This window comes from Rhinolophus sinicus, chromosome 2, assembly GCF_057876585.1.
Source record: "Rhinolophus sinicus isolate RSI-liver-muscle chromosome 2, RSI-T2T, whole genome shotgun sequence".
Taxonomy (NCBI): Eukaryota; Metazoa; Chordata; class Mammalia; order Chiroptera; family Rhinolophidae; genus Rhinolophus; species Rhinolophus sinicus.
The window spans coordinates 103739324-103764588 of NC_142502.1; the positions used below are offsets into that span (position 1 = coordinate 103739324).

The window sequence follows — 25265 nt, forward strand, 5'->3', positions numbered from 1 at the left end:
TCTGCCTCTTTGGAGTTCAGTCAGTAGGATTTTCATGAACTACGCTTACCAGTAGGTAATATGGAGCCTTTTGTACAATTGCTTGCCTTTGTGTAGCCTCCGTAGTAATCAGTGGCGTATTTACCTCTGCCCTAACACTTGGGCCATAATCATATTTCTCAAGTGATGTCTTAAATATGCCCCCACCCACTTGAAAATCTTCCAAAATGCCCTATACTTTGAGCCCTTCAGAGCCTTCACTAGCGGCTCCTTTTATTTAATACCTTCCTTTTCTCTGTCATATTCCTTTTCCACTAATATTTTCCCACGTCAGTGTTTCATTTACATTTCCTCTGTATTTGTAGTTCACGCTTAGGTGAACCTGTTTCTCTCTATAAGGAATTTTTTTTAATCAAGCAATGCACAGAGAAGGCTGTCTGCTTTGGATAATAGATATTATCCAAAAATAGCTAATGATTTTTAATCTAGCATCCTAAAATTATAGTTCTAGCTTCATATGGAGAGTGGTATTTATGTCCAATGTATGTTTTCAGATTTAAGTTCCTTGAAGATAAGTTCTGTATACACTGATCATATAATAGTATATGAATGAATTTGTTGCATTTCAACCTAGCTTACAAGGCACTTGTAGGGCCAGATTCTCAAGTTTAATGGCAGAGAGAAACAGAAATTATCCTTATATTTATTAATGCACGTAGTTCCTTGCAAGTTTAAGTTGTTGTATCATTAGTGCTTAAACCCTGCTATGCTAATGATGCAACTTACTAGCTGTGTGGACTTGTGCAAGTCACTTAACTCTCCTAAACCTCAGTTTCCCCTTCTGTAAAATGGGGATAATAGTACCTACCTCATAAAGTTGTGGAGAACTCAGTGAGATAATGCATGTTGCGAGGCCTCTCGTGCTCTTCCATTTGACCCTCAGACCACAAGGAAGAGGAAACCCTGTGTAAACATGGTAGATTTTTTCAGTCATAAAAGTCGTCAATAAGTGTTCATAAATTTGTAGATATAAAAGTTTTTTCATATGTTTTATGGAAATAATTTAGCATAGTTAGAAAGGAACATATTATTTTTTCTTCAGATGTTAGTTAGTATGTTGAGGCGTTATGGAAGGTACATACTGTGCGGTAGGAGACTACCCACACATGTACGGCGCATGTATGTATCCCCCATGTATGTAGAACACGCCAACACCAGGCACGTGTGAGTGCCTGCAAGGGATTCCTTGTCTTCCCCAGACTCCTGCTTCCTGTGCAGCATTGTACCTGAGTGCTGTTGTAAATATGCTCTGTGCGACTCCTAGTGTCACCTGTATTTCCTTCTCCAAAAGATGTCCAGGTCATACCTTCTTTTTGATTCTGATAGACTCCTTGGCAGGATGTTTTCATAATAAGAAATTCATAAAACACTTCCAAAGAACCCATTTTCTTTCTTCTTATCAGGACAGTATCTTATATATTGTTTTAAATACTATGACTGATGACTCTTTTTCGTTTTAGGTAAAGTGTGGCTAGTTTTGACTTTTTCTTTTTCCTCCCTTTCCTTATGTTTCTGTTCTGCATCAACCCCAAACCAAAACATAGGCTGCCAAGCTAATTAGTAGGCAGTGTGGGTCAAAAACGAAACCATCTTCTGGGACACAGAGTCTGGATTTAAATCCTGGCTCTACACTGCCTCTTTGTGTGACTCTCAGGAAGCACTTCTCTCTGAGCCTCAGTTTCTTCATCTATAAAAAGGGAACAGTTGGTAAGAACTTAGGGTACCCATGCTTCTTGTATGCACATAAAGGCTTGCTGGTCTAGTAATAGTCATTATGTGTATCTCTACTCTCTGCAGACAACTGTTAATTCAGGAGCATGAGCACTGGGTTCCTCCTGTTACTGTAGCCTAGCTTCTCTTTGGGTTAAGTCCTGGAATTCAGCGGTGGCATTCTATCTTTCGGTCAGATGAATCTGTGTGCCCTGGGTCCTTCCTTGCCCAGACTGATAGAACGTAAGTCAGACAACTTTCTGTATCATGTGGAAGTCAGGTTAGGTGCTCCCAAAACAGTTTGGTGTGACCTTTCCTCTCCCAGGATGATGTGTTCCACATACATCTCCACAGAATCTCTTCGTGTGAACCCAGGAGAGATTGTAGAAATAATATCCTTCTTCAGTCTCCTTTAATCCCGTTGATAATAACCAGGACAATTTGGTGCCTCCCTTGACCCAACCCCCCACGTCGCACCCCCAGCCTTGGGACCCGTGTTTGTGAGTTCCACCGAGGCAGCTTTTCTCAGCACTGGTGACACCTCGGGCCAGACATTTCTTGGTTGTGGGCATTGTAGGATACTCAGCAGTGTCCCTGGCCTATTCCCACCAGATGCCTGTGGCAGCCACATAGCTGTGACAAACCCATCTCCAGACATTGCCAAATGTCTCTGGGGGTGGGGGGATTAAAATCACCCCTGTTGAGAGCCACTGGTGTAAGGCAAGTGCCAGACCATCTGCTGGAGTCGCGCCTGTTTAGCACAGGGCTCCAAACATAACGTGCTGCCAGTAAACACGTGCCCAGCAAGGCCTCACCTTCCTACCTAGTTCCCAGCAGTTAAGGAATGTTCTTTATTTACCAGATGGCAGAAACAAAATAAGTGATGTATAGGTCTAAGAGCTCAAAGTAGAAAACTCGTCACCACTTCCTAAAATTGGCCACTGGTAATTATGTCCTCTCTTGTTCCTTTGCTGAAGATACCCTTTGCCCTGCTATTAAAACCACCACACCCCATTCCTACCAGTTCTCATTGTATCTCTTTGCCTCACTCTGGCTCCAGCTTCCATTTTCTTGTGTAACAGTGGAGGTGAGTAAGCATTTTCTTCCTGAAATATTCAGGCAAGGGGTAAAGAAAGTGATGCAAGCAGCAGCATATAAATGCTCCCACTCTGGTCCTTTTGCCCCTGAGAAAATTCAAGGTATTAGCATTGACCTGGTTTGGCATCTTTCATCTCCTGAAAATTTGGGTTTACTCAATGTTTTTGCAGTCTCCTTCCATTTATTAAAGAGTAGTTTGGCTTGAAACAGATGAGAACAGAATCTATCCCAGTGAACATTTTCCTAATATGCTGGGCATTGTCCTAAATGCTGGAAAACCATTGAACTAGACAGACCTCTGCCAGAACTTCCATTCTGTTCCCCTTCCATGCTGGTAGACGTGGACTTCTTGAATGCCTTGGATTTGTTAAAGATCTGAAGGGATCCGAAAAAACAAATTTCTATATCCTCATGCTTTTATTCAGTCCGTTTTGGCTAGAAGGTAGAGCATTTTACAGTTGGACAGCCACAGAACTATGAGGGTGTTTCTCTCGGTGAGCTGTTAGAGCTTGCTAGCGCTGTTCTTTTTGATTATGTGTGTATGTTATATCATTTGTACTTTTTAGTGTACTTTTATAAAGTCTTAGAGAAATACTGTGACAATGTATTTTTTTCCCTATGTGTGAGCTTTCCCTTTATCCATCTGACTGGAAGTGGTACTGTTAGGAGTGGTACTATTTAAAGCTGAAAGCTTATTAAAACATCCCTCTAACGAACAGCTCTGTCGCGACTGCAGTGCCCAACTCCTCTGCCCTCCTATTGATAAAGCTTCGGGGAGGAGTTCTCATAGCCAAATAATGGCTATTTTGTAAGAAGAACTAGATATAAAATCAAGCAGAGAAAAAGGCAGTGACATTTAAAATCACAGTAAGCAAGCTGCCCCAAGGAGCACAGGTGTTGCATTACATGTGAATGTGAAGGAGAAAAGAAAACTAAACCTAGCCTGGTTTCATAGAAAACCACAGCAGCGATACTTGGTATATATCTTCTGATTAATATCTGGTTTATCTTCAGGGTCTCTGACGTGTGTAGTCTTGCAAATGATAGCTGTCTAATGTGATGCTGCAAAGTACCAAAGGAAGTGCCTGGAAATACACCCATTCTTTTAAAGTTTCATGTCTTTACTCTCCATTTCAGATATGGTTTTGGAGAGGCAGGGAAGCCTAAATTTGGCATTGAACCTAATGCTGAGCTTATATATGAAGTTACACTTAAGAGCTTCGAAAAGGTGAGAAAATACGAACTCCTCTGAAATCATGGTCGATTTCCTCTCCATCCACTTCCTGTAAATTATAAAACATATTATTAGGTGGTGTAGGTAGACGGTATTTATTTGTATGTTCTTTTCATGATCAAGTTTGTCTTTTGTCTCTGACACTGCAGCTAGATAGAACATGGGACAACTGGTACAGCAGAGCTGCTATACAACTATACACAACTAAGGAGCTCAGTGTTCCTATGTGTCAGCCTTTTTTTTTTTTTTTTTTTTTTTTTTTTTTTTTAATTTTTTGGGTAGAATCCAAGACTTGTTCCCTTATTTGTTCCTAGACTTGTTCTTTTTGTACTTTTTTTTCTGGGTTGAAGACAAAAAGGTTCACATTCTGCCAAGCAGCTCCTTGGGGGAGTGGGACGGTTTTCCAGTGCTGAACGGATTGTACCATTCTCAGGAGTGGTGAAGAGGCCTTCATGGAGCTCCAAGTTATTATCCAAACTGCAAAGCTTCAAGGGCCACCAGGCTCTGTAACAAGGAACACAAGAGACAAACCTGCTAACCCCAGGCCTTTTCTTTTCATGCCTTTCCAAATAGAAAAAAAAGAGAGTTCATCAATTGCCTTGAGTTCCAGAAACGACGTACCTCTCTGAGTATTTTCCACCTCAGGCCTGCCTCTGGAGGCTCCCCGCAGCAGCCTCAGTGGGCAGACACAAAGCATATGCCTGCGCAAGGTCTTCTCTCGTGTCAGCTAAGTCCTCTCGGCACCGCTAGAGCCCCCCTTCCCCAGAATCCTCAAGAACTGCATTTTGTATTCCTTTTTTTATTCCTGCACTGTTACCTCCATGTTCTGTGCATTAGGCCTTGGACTGGAATCGTGATTGCTTATATTTCATTAGACTCTGAAAGGAAATCATTGTCCTGTAGGCCTGTAACTTGGAGCTAAGACAGTCGGGGAAAGACTGCTGTAGGATTGTCCCCCAGTAGTGGTGTTCCTGGTCAGACCCTGCACACTTCATGTTCCCCAAAATGAACATATACGCTTGTCATGACCACCGCCCGTTGTCAGGTAATTTCTTCTGACGGCCTGCTAATTCAGCGCTGATTCTCCAAAGCTGTCTTCATGGCACCAGGTGGTTTTTATTGTTCGAGAGAGAGGATAATCTTTAGCACATGGTTATTTAGACCTTTGACTTTCCTACTCCAGTTTCAGTAAAGTCACACGCAGCTTCTTCCTGTCGAGGCCCAGTGGACGTGGCTTAATTTAGGCGCGTTCTCCCTGGTATGCCACAGTGAGCCTGTGCTGTCGTCACCCCAGGAGTACATTCCATGGGGCGCAGCTTGCCTTATTTGAAACCACGTGAAGGTGTGTGATTTGGAGGCAACATGATTTCATTCTCTGCCTTGTCGTATTAAGAACATTTTTATACTCTATAAAGACTGAACCTACTATAAAAATATGCAAAGGGCCTTTGTTACTAGATTTTTAAATAACAGCTAAATTGTTAGGAAGCAACATGGGGTTGCCAGAAAGACTGGTACCTCTCATTATTCACTTTGGGGGTGGTGTGCTGTGCCACCAGGAATACACCACTTTTGAATAGAGAGAATTTTACAGTTACCACTTAAGCTTCATAATTCCTACGCAGTAAATAGCTCTGACATAGCCATTGTCATTTTCCCTGTATTGACTCTTCATGATTGTTCTAAATCCAGCTGTTCATAATGAAACTTCAGTTGTCTCTGGATTTGTACCTTTAATGGGGGAGAATAATAATACACATAATCCAGATTAGCAGAGGATCATAAAATCATTTATTTATGGTTCTGAAATGATGTTTTTGCATCAGCTTTATTCTCCCAATTATGTTTTACTTGAAATTCCCCAAGTATACATCTGCAGGTTGATACAGATTGGAGGCTTTAGTGTATCTGGTTGTTTCAGAGTGGAAGAAAACTACATGACTTGGAATTTTAAAAATTCTTGTGAGTATACAACTGTGACTTGACTCTAATAGTGTTCCCATTTTAGAGTTGAAAAACTGAGGCTTGGAGAAACAGCTTGCTGAAGTTATACTAGTTCAGTGGTGGAGTTTGCAGGAAGGAAATAAGGGACTCGCATTCATTGTGTGGCCTCCCCTTATAATTCTGAAGATATGCTCTTCAACAGTGTTCAGCAGTTCATGTTCCTCAGTAGATTTTTGCCTGTTCCTCCCTCTTGAGCAACATCGGTCACGCTGCAGCTTGGTCATTGGGAAGTGCCTGGCAGCGAATTGGCAGCGACACACAATTTTAAATCCAGTGTATTTCGAGGTGTGGGTTTCCTCTAGAAGTAGCTACTTGTTGTTCTTCTGGGCGTCAGCAGATGCTTTTTCCTTCTCTGTTCATCTAACCATTGTCACAAATTTATACAACAGGCCAAAGAATCCTGGGAGATGGACACCAAAGAAAAACTGGAGCAGGCTGCCATTGTCAAAGAGAAGGGAACTGTGTACTTCAAGGTATGTGAGTCCTTGTGCAGTCCTTTCCATCTCAAGGAATTTACTCACATGTCAGATAATTGTGCTGATAGTCCCTACTCTGAGTTTTACCAATACCCTTCTGGGTAAAAGTAAGCCTGAATTTTTACAAGTCTGTCATTTTCAGTATAAGAAATGGTGAGACATAATGAATTAACGTGACAAAAGAATACGTATGCCTCTTTTACAGTCTTCTCTAGATTGTAACCTCCCCTTATGGCAAACCAGGTCTGGCTTGCCCAGCTACTACTGTCACTCAAGGCCCAAAGCATCTTGCTTTGGTACATGGTTAGCACTCAGTAAGTGTTTGTGGAATGAAACAAAGAATAAATAGAATATTTGTTAGCAAATAATAGACTTCATAGGGGGTAAGTTTCACATTGATTTCCTTTCCATTGTCTTGGTGAAGTCACTGAGGCACATGACAAAAGGAAAGAGAATCTGCACACATTTCAAAAACAACTGACAGGAGGTGAGTGTTAATTTCTTCTAAGGGCCACGATGATCCCACCACACTTGCTTCTGTGAGGACTCTTCAGAAATTCCCGAATGAAGCTTGTCATTGATTGCTTCTCGAAAACCCTTTCTTGTAACATCTAGGAATGTGTTATTTCCTCACTTAGGTCTTAAACCCCTAGAGAGAAGAAGAAATAAACAGCCCTTTATTCAATTCGAATCAGAATGCTCTCCCCGTTGCTTCCCCACCCCAAATATGTACCTTCTCCCTGTCAAGCACAAAGGCTTACCAAGGAAGAGAGAGAAAGAATGGAGTTTTGTCCAGGTTTCTTTCTTTTTTTTCCCTTGCCGCTGCAATCCATGGACAAAATTTAGACGATGTTTTCAACAGGTCTTTATGGAGCTTCTGCTATAAGATAAGCTATTGTTTTGACAACCTTGTCTGGAGGGAGGGGAGGCTATGTTCACCGATATGAAACAACAAGAGAATTATGTAAGACTGTTTAATCAACACAAAATTAACAGAGGGCACAGTGTGTATGGTTATTGTTTTTCAAACTTGGAGAGAAGATCCATCATTGGGTCATGAAATCAATTTAGTGGATGTGTATATTGCATTATTTAGTAAGGATAAATTTTGTTTCATAAATTTTTTGTTCACTTGTGTGTGAGTGGGTACTCAGTCATAATTTAAAACATTTTTTTTTAAAGGATTTTATTGGGGAAGGGGAACAGGACTTTTATTGGGGAACAGTGTGTACTTCCAGGACTTTTTTTTTTTCCCCCAAGTCAAGTTGTTGTCTTTTCAATCTTAGTAGTGGAGGGTGCCGTTCAGCTTCAAGTTGTTGTCCTTTCAGTCTTAGTTGTGGAGGGCGCAGCTCAGCTCAAGGCGCCGTGTTCAATTTTAGTTGCAGGGGGAACTGCCCACCATCCCTTGCGGGAGTCTAGGAATCGAACTGGCAACCTTTGTGGTTGAGAGGATGCGCTCCAACCAACTGAGCCATTCGGGAGCTCAGCGGCAGCTCAGCTCAAGGTGCCGTGTTCAATCTTAGTTGCAGGGGGCAGAGCCCACCATCCCTTGCGGGACTCGAGGAATTGAACTGGCAGCCTTGTGGTTGAGAGCCCACTGGCCCATGTGGGAATCGAACTGGCAGCCTTCGGAGTTAGGAGCATGGAGCTCTAACCGCCTGAGCCACCGGGCCGGCCCTAAAACATTTTTGACTGTGGGTTACGGTTAAACAAATTTGAAGTCCATTGGCTTAGGTAATAAATATTTATATTTATTTCTAACTATTTATTATATATACCAAAATAATGTATGGATCACCGATAAGCATTGGGGATAAGCATTGGTGGAATGAGTTCTGAATTGGGAACTGGGAAAATTGGATTTTATGGCTCCAAATGATTTAAAGTCATGTAAGGTCCAAAGCGGTTATTTTTTCATGTGAAGAAGAAATGTGAGGGAGTTAGATTAGATGATCCCCAAGTTTTTTCCAGCCTTAAAATCCTGTGAGTTTCTAAACTCTCAAGAGCAAGTTTGATTTTTTTTTTTTAATTCAATTTGGGTTTATTGGAGACTTCAAAACTATTCAAGTAAGATTCCAAATAGATTATTTGTAGACCGAAATACGCAGTACACTGGTATGAAAATAAAATTTTCTGTAAAATCCATGGATTGGTGTTTCCTATATACCTGGGGTTCATAAAAGTCTTAAATGTATTTTTCATATTTCCCAAAACTTTGAAATAGAATGTTAACAGTTTGTAGGGGGCAGGGGGTGGGGTTAACGCTTTTGGCACTTACCTAAAGTAATATCAACTCAGGGTAGTAGAACAGCTCTACACTGCAGAAGCTCTAATTGGTTGCTGATGACTCAGAACTTTGAGGAACATTATTGGTAATGAAATGTTGCAAAGCCACATGTCTTATAGCTGTGTCCTGAATGTGTGCATGTGTGTGTACGCGTGCTTTGTGATCAGTAGCAGAAAGCAGTGCTTACGTACCAGTATCTGTACAATTACTTTATTGCTTCTTAGCATCACACCTGCAGTAGTGATTTGTGTATTCCTTAATATCATGAACCGTCTTAAAATTACTTACTTTGAATAAAATCTGGATCGGCAGTCACACATATGGAACATATTATTTTAAACATGTAATTTGATAGACAAAATCTTTCAAAACGTTAGTCTATTGGGGCAAAATTAACAAAAGGTTCAAAACCACTGACCTAAGACTTTTCTCCCACAATGTCTCTGAACATTTGTACTACTGAAACCTTCCCTGGAGTACCTTCATATTCATAGGTAAAAGATCCAGCAGTGTCCTAGTTTTTAGCTGTAAGGATAAAAAAATGGTCAGTAGATAGTTTCCTGTACACATTCCCTTTTAAAATTTCAGGGCAGGTTCATTGCCACACCGCCTCCTGGGCCTGGTCTCTCCAGGGCGTTTGACTTGGCACATGGTAGGTACCCATGCAGAGTCCAGATGTGTGGGTGAGAGCAGGAGATGGAGCAATAAAAACCTGCATTCCATGCCAGGTATACGTTGGAACCCCATTTTTATTGACCTGTTGGTTTGGTTTACACTTACGTGGGTAAATCTCCCCCCTTGGTAGAGTTGAATTGTGCTCAGCTTTTAAATGGGAATGATTTTGCTGCTTAGATTGTCAGCTCCTAGTATCGACCTCTGAGCACTGAAGAAGGATAGGAGAGGACTCTTCATTTGGCTCTCAAGCTAGTTATTAAGCATAGGTAACATGATCTTACGGCAGACTTCGTGCAAGCCAGTGAAACAGGCTTGATTTTTCTCTCCCCACCTGGCTGGCAGCGTTGGGCAGGACGGAGCGTTCCCGTCACACCTAGTCGGTGTTTGCTTTCTACGACTCGACACTGCGGGGTTCTTGCGCCCCCTTGTGCTCTTTTGGGAAAAGGCATTTCCAAAGCGAGCTAGGACCCGTTTCAACCACCGAACCCTTCTCAGACAAACCAGGCTTTGCTGTTTTGACCACCCTTGCTGAACCAAGAAACCAGTGCTGGGATTGGAAACAAGTCATTTATGATTAGGATTTAGCTTAAAAAAAAGGAAAACTCATAAGAAGAGTCAACCCTGCCTTTTTTTTTCTTCTTTTAGTACAGGATTTCTCAACCACAGCACCGTTGACATTTGGGGCTGTATAATACGTTTTGGTGTGAGGCTTTTATGTGCATTGTAGGATGTTTAGCAGCATTCCTTGCCTCCACCCATTAGATGCAAGTAGCACATATACCCTCTTCAGTTGTGACAACTAAAAAACATCTTTCAAAATAGCCAAATGTCCCAGGGGTGGGCAGAGGCACAAAATCACCCCCAGTTGAGAACTCCTGTGTAGCACAGCAAAAGCAGAAATACCACAGAATACCTTTGCTCATTGGAAGTTGAGATTGAAATGAAATTATGTATGATATTGTGGGGACAGAGCCAGGAATGCAGTTTCCAGGCTCTCGGCCTCACGTGGAAAGGTGCTTACTCGGGTAATAAATGGCCATCAACTGTGATTGGATGGCAATCAGCTGTGGCTAGTTGGCCGTCAGCTGTAACCAGTGAGCCATTGGCCACTAATATAACTGCTGTGGCTACGCTAGCAGCAAATGGGGGCTAGCAAGAAGATGGTGGCTGAGCTAGCAAGAGCGGATTGCAGCTAGCAAGTGAGGTTGGTTGGCAGAGAGAAGTGGACGGCAGGTTGCAGATAGTGTGGCTCCTGCTTCCTGTGTCTCCAGCTCAGCCACCAGTGAGAATATAGTGATATGACTTCCCTATCTATGGCTCCATGGGTGTTCCTTTTTGGCCTCACCATATCCTGCGTTCTTGTGTGGGGAGACCCCTCATGACACCCTGCATGACAATATATATGAGAGCTTTCAAGAAATAAAAAATGCTGTATAAATGTAAAAGGACTTTGAAGTCTGTTACTTTTTTTTTTTTTTAGAAACCATAGTCTTGTACCATTCTGATTATTCAGAACCTACTGAAGTGATAACGATCTGGGTCTTTGTCCCCCTGCTCTTTCTTTTCCCTGTAACAACATATTAGGCGAGAGTGGGAAAGGTAATAGGAACATTAAAGATGGAGGAGGAGGAGGAGGAAAAAGGAGGAAGAAACCAGGCATAACAGGAAAAATGCCTTTCCTTCTTACTTAATCTAAATGAAATGACACCTTTCATTTCTACCTCACCTCCATTTTTACCCCCAATGATAGAAAAAGTTTTGAGCCCATATTTATTGTGCTTTGACTTTAATGTTTACTCAGCAAACCTTCATTGAAGGTCTCTTTGTGCTAAACCCTGGATCTTCCTAAAAGGCGTAGTACGTGCTTTCTGTCCTCAAAGAGCTCGAAATCCAGCAAGAGACAAGTGAGACAGAAACTGGTGAGGACTTATTTTATTTATTTATTTATTTTTGTAGTGCCCAAAAAGGAAGTAGTGGGCCTATGGCTATGACCAAATGTCAGTATTGTCTTAGTTACCTTGGGCTGCCAAATAAAATACCATAAACGGGGTGACTTAAACAGCAGGAATTGAGTTCTCACAGTTCTGGAGATTAGAAGTCCAAGGTCAAGGTGCCGGCAGGGACACTGTCTTCGAGAGCCCTCTCCGTGGCTCTCCGATGGCTACCTTCTTGCTGTGTCCTCACAGGACTTTCCTTAGGTGTTTGCAGAAGGGAGAGAGAGGAAATAAGTTCTCGGTGTCTCTTACAAGGGAACTAATTCCATCATGAGGGCCCCACCCAAACCCAGTCACCTTCCAAAGGCCCCGTCACCAAGCACCTCACCTTGGGGGTAGGGTTCCAACATAGGAATCCGGGGTGGGGAACAACACAGTTCAGTCCCTAGCAAGTACAGTATTTCCCTAAGAATTTCAGCATTTATCATGAAAGAGCCTGGTTTCATGTTCGTACAGATAACCTGTATCACAAATTCCTGAGGCAGAGAGAAGAACAGACTTTGATTTTGGTACCCTTCTTCATGACACCTCAGAATCCTTTTGTACTGCCATCTTAGAGCAGAACCAAGGAGCTCTGTGTCTCCCCTTTCCTAAACAAGTCACTTGTGAAGAGGGATGTTCAAGGGGGGGTGTAGCTTTGCCCTCATTCAGACCCCAGCCCCCCGCTTGGAACTGATCTACCCCATCCTCATCACCAAAACCGGTATCAGGGCTTCCTTTCACAAGTGAGCTCATTTCTCATGCCAACCCCGTAAGTCCTTCAGAATAGGACAGCCGCACACGCCTGCTCTATGATGCTTCTCACGCAGTTATTGGGTGAGGTTTGGAGTGTGTGTGGGGAGGCGAGATGTAGGCACTGCTCTGACTGCGGTAAATCCTGGTGACATGATCGTAACACTGTTCATTGGTGAGACATTGGATTTAATGTCCTAAAGGGTCCCAGTGCTGCCATCTGCTAGGATGCGTCATGTTTTCAAGCTCGTAGTCATCTCCTGCAGAAGAGATCCCTCACTTCTACCCCATTTTATTTGTGTATTTACCAGCTATCCTTCTTTCATTCATCCTAAAATGGCAGTAAAAACATGGTCTCAGTCCCATAGCTTGTTGTATAGAGCATGTATATAATTCATGTAAATTAATTACACAATTGTTATTCACGATATGTTAGAATTCTAGTCAGGTAAGAGCAAAATTATGATTAAGAGAAAGATTTATCTCATGTTAACTTACACCTATGTGATTTATATTTCGTTGTTTTGTTTTTCCCCTTTTTCCACCTCCCCCCCACTCTGGTTCCAGCCGTTGTTTCTCAGTCTAGTTGTGTAGGACACAGCTCCCTGTCTCATGCTGGTATTATGAGCTTTGCGCTCCCCCCGGCTGAGGCAGTCGGTAGCTGGTCGTTGGCTGGCTGCTCACAGCAGCTCACGGCACCTCTCGCTGGCTACTGGCTGCTCATGGCTGCACACGGTAGCCCACGGCAGCACACGGTAGCCCACAGTGGCTCACACCAACCTCCATCTGCTCACGGCGGCTCACGGCAGCCCAACTCCAGGGAGAGCCGTTGCTCACAATCCTAGCTGTAGAGGTCACAGCCCACTGGCCCTGGTGGGGATCGAACCGGCGACCTTGACGTTAGGAGCACGGCGCTCCAACCACCTGAGCCACCAGGCCGGCCCTGATTTATGTTTTATAGTTAGTTATGTTGGATGCTGCTTGTCGACTATGTATATTCCCATTGTTGACAGCATGTTTTTGTAAGTAGGGTCCTATTGGGACACAGCCACCTCCATTTATTTATAGAGTGTTTGTAGCTGCTTCTGCACCACCAATGACTTGTAGCAGAGCTTGTTTGGCTTGCAAAGCCTTAAATACTTATTATCTGCCCCTTTCCGGAAAGTTTGCCAAGCCCTGGTTTAGGTAACTACGATTTGCTGTGTTTGGGACTGCACTTGCCAGAACGTGTCTGCTGTGCGGTGCTGGTCGTCAGGAGAAAAGGGAAGAGTCACTTCCCCTCATACACACGTGGGACGTAGTCTGAAACTACTCACCAACCTTTGGAAAGTCTGCAGATATTAGCACCAAATAATGTAACCCCAAAAATGCACTCCTGCTGGAAGAACTGCCCTTCTGAGAGGTATGGGTGGCAAGTGCTGGAGAACACAGGGCAGCACACAAGGCACTGTCCTGACCCGCCCAGGGGTCCCTGGGACTTCAGCAAGAATGGAAAAGGTGCCTGGATGCCACTTCCTAAGAACAGAAAGAAATTGTGGCATTCAGGGTTGACAGGAGGAGGATGTTCCGTTTTGAGGGTTTGTTTTTCTCAGGGAGGCCTGAGCTTAGGCTTTGTATCCCTCCAGAGCCAGTGCCACAAGTGATGAAGGGCTTTCTCTCCTAGGGAGGCAAGTACCTGCAGGCGGTGATTCAGTACGGGAAGATAGTATCCTGGTTGGAGATGGAATACGGCTTATCAGAAAAGGAATCCAAAGCCTCGGAATCGTTCCTGCTCGCTGCGTTCCTGAACCTGGCCATGTGCTACCTGAAACTCAGAGAATACGGCAAGGCGGTGGAGTGCTGCGACAAGGTGGGGTGTCTGCGCATGCGTGGGCGTGGGGGTGGGGGTGGGACTCCACTTACTCCTCATCCCTCCCCCCCTTATACTTGGTCTTCCTTTGCTTCCTCAGCCAGGGTTCGGAGGGTTGTTCATTTGTCTTTATTTATTTTGGGGGCGGATTATTTGTTTCTCAGTATGAATTGGGAAATTCAGAAAGATTTTGATTACAGACTATTCTGATACCTGGATTATTTATCCAAATATATTATGAATAAAAGTTTTGATAAAATTAAACAATTTTCATCCATTACCTCCCTTAAATTTATAGCATTTCATATCAGAGTAAACATACAACTCAGGTTCAATTTAATAAGATTTAATAACTTAAGCCTTTCAGGACTTTACTATAACTGACTGTAACTGCTCATATAGAGGTTACATACGAGTCACTTTTTCTTACGATCATAATTATTCACTGACTAAAAATACACATAAGTAATTGGAAGACCAACAAAGCATCAGCAGCCCTCTTCTATTTTACATCTGTATTGTTAAAGCTGTTATTGGTCTTTTCGTACCCGGGTGCTCCGTGACAGTGTTTATCAGATGTGTGATTCTGATGTTTTTGTACACAAACTGATGCTGATACTATGTCAGGCATTTGGTCTGACATAGTATTGTGAACAGTGTATATTATACTGTGGGTACTGTGGGTAAAAGCTAATTATTGGATGTATCTTAAAGATAAACAGAAAGGGATAAGAAAAACAAACAACTATTTCCTACATTCTTTCTAAGATTTATTTTGAATTTTAAGATTGAATTTTGTGGATCAATGTGTTCCTTATCTTGTTATACTAAATTTTTACCTAAGAAAAACATGTTAGTTTAGTACATTTTTTTGTAATTACAAACTTTGGCTTCTTTATTTTTTATTATAGAAGTAGTATAAAGTTATTAAAAATTAAAACATTATAGAAACAATCAAGAAAGTAAAAGTCCATTCATAAAATTCCCATTGACTCTCTCCCAGGATCATAGTCATTCATCTCACACACATTCCTTCTGTTTTTTTCCACACATTGAGTTACATAGATGTGTAAATTTTTAAAAATGAAAATGTTTAGATTTAGATACATAGTTTTATAAAACAAAGACATCTTTCTGCGCCTTATATAATTCTTCATTGTTTTAAAAATCTGTTTAGTATCCATTGTATATACCTATCATCGTTTATTTAATCAATCCCCTTTAGTATATTTCTAGGTTTTTGATATTACCAATTACATAGTGTCTCTGAGCATAATTGTAGGATTATTTCTATAGGATAAATTCCTAGAACTGGAAATACTGGGTCAACAGACGATTATTTTAATACATTAACATTTTAAATTTTAATACATTATATATTGTCTTTAAATATTTTCAGTGTTTTTTTCTCAATATTATTGGCAAAAAAAAATTTTATTTTTATTTTTATTTTTATTTCTTGGTTACTAATGTTTTCGTTACTTATTAGCCATTTGTATTTCTTCTGTAAATTGCCTGTTCACATCCTTCTACTGCATTATTTATCTGTTTTCAATTGATTGAAACAGCCTGTACATTATCACTATTAACTCTTTGACAATAGAGAACCTGTTTTCCTTATTTGTTTGTCGTTTACCCGTCACTTTGTCCACGGTATCTTTTCCTGTAGAGAAAGTTTCAGTATTTAAGTAGTCACATTTTTGTCTTTTGTCTTTTCCTTTCTAGTTAGAATAAGTCTTCTGTACCATCAGATTATGAAAATAATCCCACTGGGTACTTGCCAACCCAACTCCAACTAGGTTTACTTTTTATATAGTAATAAAAAAAATAAGCCTTTATGGGGTTTTTTTTGCACGTAAATATACTTGGTTTAGAATTTCTTTTTGTGTTTATGATATGAGGTAAGAATTAACTCTGTTTTTACATACATACATATGAATCTGTTTCAGAATGCTTTGTTCTGTTCCACTGACCAGTTTGCCCATGGACTAGTAACCAAACTGTTTTAATTTCAGTAGTTTAATAGTATATCTTTTTCTCTGATAGGTCAAGTACCCTCTCTTCATTTTTGGTTTCTAAAATTTTCTCAGCCATTCTTGGGTGTTTGTTCCTTCCATCAAAATGGACTTCTCAAGAGACTCCTCCCAAATCCCTTTGGGATCTTTATAGAAATTGCATTAAATACAGAAATTAACTGGGGTAGCTAGTTGTATTTTGATCAGTAGTATATTATAACCTTGAACCTATCTTTTCAATACACTTTCTTTAATTCCCTTGGCCAGAGAGCTTTGGTAAGTTATGTAAATACTGAGTTTCTTTAAAATTCCCACAAATTACGTTCATTCTTTCTAAAATACATACCCTCTGTTCTAGGCTCTTGGACTTGACAGTACCAACGAGAAGGGCTTGTACAGGAGGGGCGAAGCCCAGCTGCTCATGAACGAGTTTGAGTCAGCCAAGGGCGACTTTGAGAAAGTGTTGGAAGTAAATCCCCAGAATAAGGCTGCAAGACTGCAGATCTCCATGTGCCAGAAAAAGGCGAAGGAGCACAACGAGCGGGACCGCAGAATATACGCCAACATGTTCAAGAAGTTTGCAGAGCAGGATGCAAAGGTGTGTGTGGGACTCACTGCCTTCAGGTAGATCAAGAAGTGACCTTACCCCTGGATTTTTGTTCTAAGAAGGGCAAGCACGGGACACAGGACAGGTAGACAAGCCGAGAGGCACAAGAGCAGAGAAAACAGCTTCCAATCTGATCTGAGGCAGGTTTGCATCCAGAGGTAGAATAGGGCTGCTGACAGGTCCGTGCAAGAGATGAGAAAAATTAATTCCCTAGATAGATGCTGAAGCTCTTCTTATTAAAAAACCAGACACATCAGGTTTCTTCCAGACAGTACTTCTGTACTGAGGAAAGGGGCTGTGGTGGGGAAGCCCCACCATCTTGCCCTTTCCTTTGAGGTTCAGGAGCCAGCTGCAGTGTGATAGGAGAGGTCAGCCCCCCCACAGCACAGCTGTACTCTGCTCCTGAGCACATCGTCCCCCACTCCCCAGCCCTCTCGTCTGTGGATTTGGTTATTAAACCTTGGCAGGCTGGTCGTTTTAAGCGAAGGCAAGGAGAAGCTCCCGCCCCAGCTCTGACTTACCCAGTCAGGCACCCAGAATAAAGTCATTGTACCACCTCTCTCTCGTGTTAGACCTGACCGACAGTCTGGAGGAGCCAGGAACTAATTGAACATTTCACTTATTCCTTCCTCAGGAAGAGGCCAGTAAAGCACTGGGCAAGAAGACTTTAGGAGGGGTCACCAATAAGAAAGAAACAGGAAGTCGAGCAACAGAAGGAGAGAAAGCTGAAGGCCATGTATGACACCACGCAAAGGAGGGAAGAGTCCTAATGAACTCGGCCCCTCCTCCGTGGGCTTCACCCAACTCAGGACTAAACAGTGTTTAATGTCAAGTTTGTTATAGTCTATGTGATTATGGAAGCAAATGGCAAAACCAGTAGCTTCCCCAAAAACCACACTCTGCTGCTGCCCAGTACTGTCATGGAGGGGTGGTGTGCGACCACTCCACGTGGAACAGAAGTGACCGTTGGTGTGGCCAGATGAAACCAACAGCTTAAGTCCAGCTCATTTCAGTTCATGTCAACTTGCAATATCCAATTCAGGGGCCCTTGAGATAATCCTGACAATTTGGGGCTGTCTGTTAGATTTTATATTTGATTGAATTTTAGTAGCACTTCAGAAACCTCAAAATAAATGCTTAATGAATTTCTCCTTTCCTACAGCTGGATGGGGGAAAGGAGGAGGAGATTTTGTTTTTTAAATAACTGACGTGCTATGAATGCAACTTGTCCTAGTTTTAACCAGGAGTCCCCACAGCGGGGGTCTGGTACCCCCAGCTCCGCAGCAGTGTCTCAGACTTGAAAGCCAGAACGTCAGAGGCGGCTTGCTTGCTGACTTTGCCAAAGTCCCTCCTGAGTGAGAGTGGGTTTCTGCCACACCCAGTCTGTCCCTAATAAGAAATTCTGTCATTCCTACAACACTTCCGCAATGACAGTGAGCAGAGGGTGTTCTGGATTAGCTGTCTGTCCCTGTTTTGGATGAAATTGTGAGATGCTGAAATGTGAAAAGAGCAACCAGGATTGTGCTTTTTTCCCTTCCTCTCTTCCTTTGAGGAAATAATGTTGAGTACAGCACTGCCTGCTGGCATTGCAATTGTTCAGTTTTGTATTTCTATTCTAACCCTTGCTATTAAGAATGTAAGACTTGTTCTTATGATATCTCTGACCTGGAGGGGGTTTATTTACATATCTATTTAGGATCCCTGCAGCTTTTTTTGTTGTCTTTTTAAAATTACTGGCTCATAAACATTTGTATACTGGTTTATGGAACTTTATTTACACTCCTCGCTCATGAAAAAAAATCTTTTTACTATTAACTGGCTGGATTTTTTAAAACAAAATCTGTGGGGTTGAAACACAGTAATTGCTCTTCTAAACCGAGGGTTTTCCTTGCAGTTTTGACTCATAGTAGTTTTCCTTTCCTGTGCTGATAGCTTCGTCCTGGTGTGAGTTGTGAAAAAGAACTGAAAGCAGCCTCCCGTGCAGGTACATCTAGCCTGAAATCGCGAGTACTTGGGCATTGAATTAGGGCAAGTCTTAAATATGTACATGTAGTGGAATTTTAGTCCTTACGGGTAAACGAGATCGAGCATGGCTTTCTATTTCCGCAGCCTAAGAAACACTCTTGGGAATGCATTTGGCACCCCAAAGAAACATTCACCTCAACCTGGAACATCTCACTTTTGTTTAAAACCCTAAAGAACACTGGCAATTATGTTTTAGATTAGCTTCAATTTTTATGGTGGTTTTAACAAAACACTTTTATTCTTAGCTTAGTACCCATGTTAAAGCCTAAAAATAGTCGTTTCCTTTTATGCCAGTTTTCTCCATGGAACAGATGGAATTAAATTGTGAGTTTCTCCATTAATGATTATAATTTCTCATTTATGCTTTTTTCCCCCACGAGGTATTTCTTTAAAAAGCCCCAATCTCACCTAGGAAATAAGCGAATATGCAAAATCAACTTTTGCTTTTCCTAACTGTTAGTATTTGTAGCTCTGTTGATGAGAGCATGACTCCAGTGAGCCCAATAGTGAGATTTGGTCCTTAAAAGTCCAGTTAGCCTTTTGCAGGTAACAAACAAAAAAACTATTCCCAAAATAGATGATCTTAGTGACCTACCTCCCAAGTGTGTGTTACGTGTCCTGGAGGCAAAAGTGTGTGGAGGAGAGAGAGGGAAAACGGTGTGTGAGTGGTTCTGAGCAAACTGTTATGAGGTGCCCATCACCACACGGAAAAAAGAAACTTCACATATTCTTGTATCAAATTCAGTAATATTAAACAATGTGTCTAGAAATCAGCGTCTTTTAGACTGCATATGGACTGGTGAGGCAGCATATGATGAATTAAAAACAAATTGTGGTTTTTTTTTTGCGGTTTTTTTTTTTTTTAATCATTCAGATGCACTTTTTTGGTGTTCCTTAAATAAATTCAAAAACGTGATTTCCCATTGTTCTTGGTTTTGCTTAGTCTTCAAAAAAGGTTGTTTTGGTTAGAAAACTATAGTGGAGCCCAAGTTGAAATGAGACATGAGAAAATTGGCAAGGACATAGCCACAGCAATCAGACAAGAAAAATAAAAGTAATCTAAATAGGAAAGGAAGAAGTAAAAACTGTCATTATTTGCAGATGACATGATAATATAGAGAAAGAACCCTAAAGATTCCACCAAAATACTATTAGAACTGATGAATGAAGTCAAGTAGCAAGACACAAAATTTATGTTCAGAAATTGGTTGCATTTTTATACACCAATAATGAATTATCAAAAAGAAATTAAGAAAACAATCCCATTTACAATTGCATCAAAAAGAAAAAAAAACGAAACAAACCAACCTAGGAGTAAACTTAATCAAGGAGGTGAAAGACCTGTACTTGGAAAACTATAAGACACTGAAGAAAGAAATCGAAGAAGGTAACAAATAAATGGAAACATACCATGCTCATGGGTAGGAGAATTAACATCATTAAAATGTCCCTACTACACAAAGCAATCTGTTGATTCAGTGCAATTTCTATCAAAATACCAATGGCATTTTTCACAGAACTAGAACAAATAGAATTTATATAGAACCACAAAAGACACTGAATAGCGACAGCAAACTTGAGAACAAAGTTAGAGGTATCAAACTATACTACAAGCCTACAGTCATCAAAACAGCATGGTATTAGCATGAAAACAAACAGATCAATGGAACAGAATAGAGAGGCCAGAAATAAGTCCATGCCTATAGGGTTATTTAATCTATAACAAAGGAGACAAGAATATGCGGTAAAGACAGTATATTCAGTAAATGGTGTTGGGAAAACTGGATAGACACATGCAAAAAAAAAAAAAAAAATGAAACCACGCCACCTTCTTACACCATATACAAGAATAAACTCAAAATTGATTAAAGACTTAAATGTAAGACCTTCAAAACCATAAAACTCCTAAGAAGAAAACGGGTAGTAAACTCTGACATTGCACTTAATATTTTTACTGATCTCATCAGGCAAGGGAAACAAAAGAAAAAATGGGACTACATCACTAAAAAGTTTATGCACAGCAAAGGTCACCACCAACAAAACAAAAAGCAATGAATGGGAGAAGATATTTGCCAATGATAATGTCTGATAAGGGGTTAATATCCAAAATTTATAAAGAACTCATACAACTCAACAACAACAAACAAAAAAAAATGGGCAGAGGACATGAACAGACATTTCTCCAAAGAGGACAAACAGATGGCCAATAGACATGAAAATATGCTCAACATCACTAATTATCAGACATGCAAATAAAAACCACAATGAGACATAACCTCACACCTGTTTTGGAGAAGATGTGGGGAAAACAGAACCCTCCTGCACTGTTGGTGGGACTGTAAATGAGTACAGCCACTATGGAAAACGAGGTTCCTCAAAAAATTAAAAATAGAACTACCTATGACCCAGCAATTCTATTCTAAGTATTTAAACAAAGAAATTGAAAACGCTAATTTGAAAAGATATATGTACCCCTATGTTCCCTGCAGCACCATTCACAGTAGCCAAGATACGGAAGCAACCCAGTGTCCATCAGTAGACGACTAAATAAAGAAGATGCGGTACATATGCGATAGAATGTAACTCAGCCATAAAAATAAAAAATGAAATCTTCCCATTTGTGACAACACGGATGGACCTAGAGGGTATTATGCTAAGTGAAATAAGTCAGAGAAAGACAAATACCATATGATTTCACTTATATGTGGAACCTAAAGAACAAAAACAGAAACAGACTCAGATACAGAGAACAAACTGATGGTTGCCAGAGGGGAGGGAGGTTGGGGGCCTGGAGAAAATGGGGAAGGGATTAAGAAGTACAAATTGGTAGTTACGAAAGAGTCACAGCGTGTAAAGTACAGCATAGGAAATATAGTCAGTAATGTTATAAGAACTGTATAACACCAGGTGGGCACTAGACTAATCCGGGGATCACTGCATAAATTATATAAATGTTTAACCACTATGCTGTACACCTGAAACTAATAATATTGAATATCAACTGTAACTGAAAAAAAAATGAAAAAACTGGCAAGGACAGTATCGACCAGCTCCTTGCTCTAATGCACAACTTGAAATCAACATTGGGCCACAGGCAATGGAATGATGCATCTTTGTTCAAATGAAACAAATAATCAGAAAAACAAGAGGATTTTGGTTTTTTTTAATTAACCAGTGGGTATTCCACCATTTTAAGTGACTGTAAGGTAGGTTTAATTTGGGAAGTGAAGAGATTTAATTGTGCCCTTAAAGAAATACATAAAATAATAAGTAGGCCTATGCCAGGTGATGCTGTATTAACATGCCTTTCTTAAGTGGCATATTTCATCAGAAAGTCATGGTTACATCTTCTGAAGGCTCACGGAGATGGTGTCGTGGATGGTGAGTCCTGATTCACGCTGCAGAAGAAAGGTGGCAGGGGGCGGGGCAGCGGCACACCTTTCCCCGGCAGTATCACAGAGACCTTCAGGCAGGTAGATGCAGGCTCCAGCCAACTTTTATTCCCTCTGAATTCCTTGCTTCATCTCCTCACCCTTTGCTGAAATTATTTGGTAATGAGATAATCCCCTTTATTTGCACATTTTTCCCAAGCAAATCATGATTAGGGATCTTGAGGTGAGCCAGGGAAAGTTTCCTGGCTGTAAATTTGTGATCTGGGTAATTCGAGGCAGCCTGCATCTGCAAAGTGTGAAAAGTATCAGTGAAGAGCTTTTCCGTACGTTGGCTTTTCTAGCAACACTAACATTGGTGACAAACGCACTGAATGAATTGAGTCAAAATCCAAAAACTAGCGTATATTATTTTTATCACTGGCAGCTTATGTGTTTGAATAGCATTGACTGACAAAACTGTACATAAAAGGACATTCCCTAATGGCTTGAAAATGCTTAGGGGGACCCACGGTGCTTGCTTTCAGGTTTTTCTCTCCTGTGTCTGACATGTCTTAGGGTGGTAGGGAAAGGATATAGAGAAGGCAAAATAATTTTGATGCTATATTTTGCATAATTTATCTCAACCTATAATTGCAAATAATCTATGCATGACCTTAATACATGGCAAAAAGGAGACATCATTGAATGTAACTCCCAAGAAGACTGGCAGCATCCTGTTGGAGCTAACCACTACTATAGATGGGACAACTGGAGTATAGTCCATAATGCAGGGATTCTCCGAGGACCTGAGAAAATCAAGAATGAGGAAGACCCAGAATGGTGAAGTGGCCGGCCCATGGTCATCCAGGTCGCCTGATGCCCTTACACAATTCCAGAATAGGTCTTTTTCTAGTCTGAAGCATGATTCTCCTGGCATATGGAATAAGATGTTAGTAGTTACTTTTAAAATCCTTAAACATTTGGTAGAACTGAAATGTCATAGACTCATACATAGGTCTTATATCCTACTTTGGAGTAAAAATAACGTGGGAAATTTACCAGTATGTAAAGGACAGACATGTTTCGCTTTTTAAAGCATGTTCCAGGTTGAGTTAAGGAATCTCGGTGTTTGGGTTCTTGTTTTTTTCAGATCCTGTTCTCTAGATCCTGGTTGGAGCAAGAAAAGGCAAAAGGTTTTCTTCTGAACTCTGCTCATTTTGTACAGACACTTAAATATCCATACTTGAAGGGACCCTACCTTTTTAACATAAACAAGGGCGAGTAGTAAAATCTTTAGGCATCAACAAGGGTAGGATGTGAGCTGCTCAGATCAGTGCGTAGGAAAAGCTGTCCTGTAGCCACAGGCGAAAGCTGGTCATGCTACTATTTATTGAGTGCTTACTATGTGCCAGGCACTGAAGCCCTCTTTCCACTCACCTGCCTAATATAAAAAGAATGTGGCTGCTGCATTGTTTCCACTTTCCAAATCTTACACAAGATCATGTGGTTCTTACCAAACTGAAACTATGCAAGGAAGGAATTCTTGGGCACTTATTTCAAACTTGGCTTAGTTGACACGTTACAAACACACCAAGTGTCTAAGCCTTTCTTGAGGTATTAAATATTTCTGACCAGGATCAAGAAGGTATTTTCATAAAATACCTTCTTGCTGTAAGTATTACGATTTGGCTTTAAAGTTATCTCCTTAAAAATTTCTGACCAAGGAGATAAGCTGTGAAGAACAGTAGCTAATGATTAGTATTTGGGGAATCAGTGACTAATTCTAATTACTCTACCAGTGATTTGATGTCTGCTCACAACCGTGTTTCCACATTGAGAACTGGTCTTTTCAGTCAAAAACTTAAACCGACATGTATACTCTCACCCTCTACAGATACCAAAGTCTTCCTAAAGATGACACCAGCCTAAACATAGTACGCATATGACCCCCACTGAGGGGTCCAGGAACTCATTCATTCCTTTTACTCATCACCATCTCAGCACCTAGTGCACCATCCCAATCTAGTACATAATAGATGCTCAATAAATTGATTTCCTGTCCTTTCTCATATGGCAGCCTTGCATCTCTATCTCAGTGGTCCTTTATTCATGTTCCTTGTCTTGAGATATGGAAGCCAGAACCACATGGTTTTCTGGCAATTCCTACAACCTCATTTTAGCCTTGAATACCTTGAGGTGGTGAGCCAGCGGCAGACTTCAGCAAGGCATAACTGCAAAATGGGTCTATGGTCTTCAGGCCACATTGATCTTAAATCTATTCCCAGTCACACTGATAACTCAGAGTTCATAAGCCTTAACAGATCAAATGTGAAGTGGAGGAAGATTCTGGGAAGATGACAGAGTAGGAAGCACCAGGAATCTGTCTCCCCACCTAGACAACAATTGCACTGGCAGAATCTGTCTGATGTAAAGATTTTGGAACTCTGGAGTCTGTTGAGGCCTGGCAACTTCCAGGGTAGGTGGGGATAGTAAATTGAAGTCAATTTCAGCTCTTAGCACAATAGCAGTTACCCTCCCATGATCTCCAGCCATAAGGCAGCAGCTCAAGTTTTCTGGAGCACATGGAGCACAGAGTAGCTGGGATGGGGGGAAAAAAGACTGTCCCTGAACATTGGGGTCAGTGCACTGATTGCTGCTTCTGATCACTGATGTGCAGACAAAGAGGTGGGCAGCCATTGTCTCACCTCTTCCCATTGTTGCAAATCCCTCCCCCTCTGGCTGAAGTGACTTCCAGGGGGGATTTAAAGGACCAGCAACCTTTTTGCCCCCTCTTAATTTTTCGCATTTTCCCCTTTCAGAGGCTAGACATTAAAGGCTAGGACATTAAAAAACAAGTGCATATACAGAGAAAATTAGAAAGTGACACTTGCCAAGGAAAGGCTCACAAAAGACCTGAAAAAACATTAAATTTACACTTCAGACTAATCCTCAGCACAGAGACAGCCTACAACAATCAAAAAATCAAAAACAAAAACAGTAACAAAAACCACCAAACCCTTGGAAAGGGGAGAAAATAATTTCTAGAGTTAATACATTATTAGATTCAAATGGCCAGTTTTCAACAATAAAAAAATCACAAGGCATACAAAGAAACAGGAAAGCATGGCCCATTCAAAGGGAAAAAATCA

General features: G+C 41.2%; 1 protein-coding gene across 4 annotated transcripts in view; it reads left to right on the plus strand.

Annotated features, from left to right (window-relative positions):
• Nucleotides 1-19661, plus strand: part of FKBP5 (FKBP prolyl isomerase 5) — a 95925-nt gene extending 76264 nt beyond the window's left edge. For all 4 annotated transcript variants that reach the window (XM_088795808.1, XM_088795809.1, XM_019738723.3 and 1 more), the window contains 5 exons: nucleotides 3985-4075; nucleotides 6475-6558; nucleotides 13913-14098; nucleotides 16472-16711; nucleotides 17355-19661. In XM_088795808.1, the coding sequence (XP_088651934.1) occupies nucleotides 3985-4075; nucleotides 6475-6558; nucleotides 13913-14098; nucleotides 16472-16711; nucleotides 17355-17462 (709 nt within the window). In that variant the 3' untranslated portion in view covers nucleotides 17463-19661. The remainder of the gene's footprint in view (nucleotides 1-3984; nucleotides 4076-6474; nucleotides 6559-13912; nucleotides 14099-16471; nucleotides 16712-17354) is intronic.
• The last annotated feature ends 5604 nt before the right edge of the window (nucleotides 19662-25265 follow it).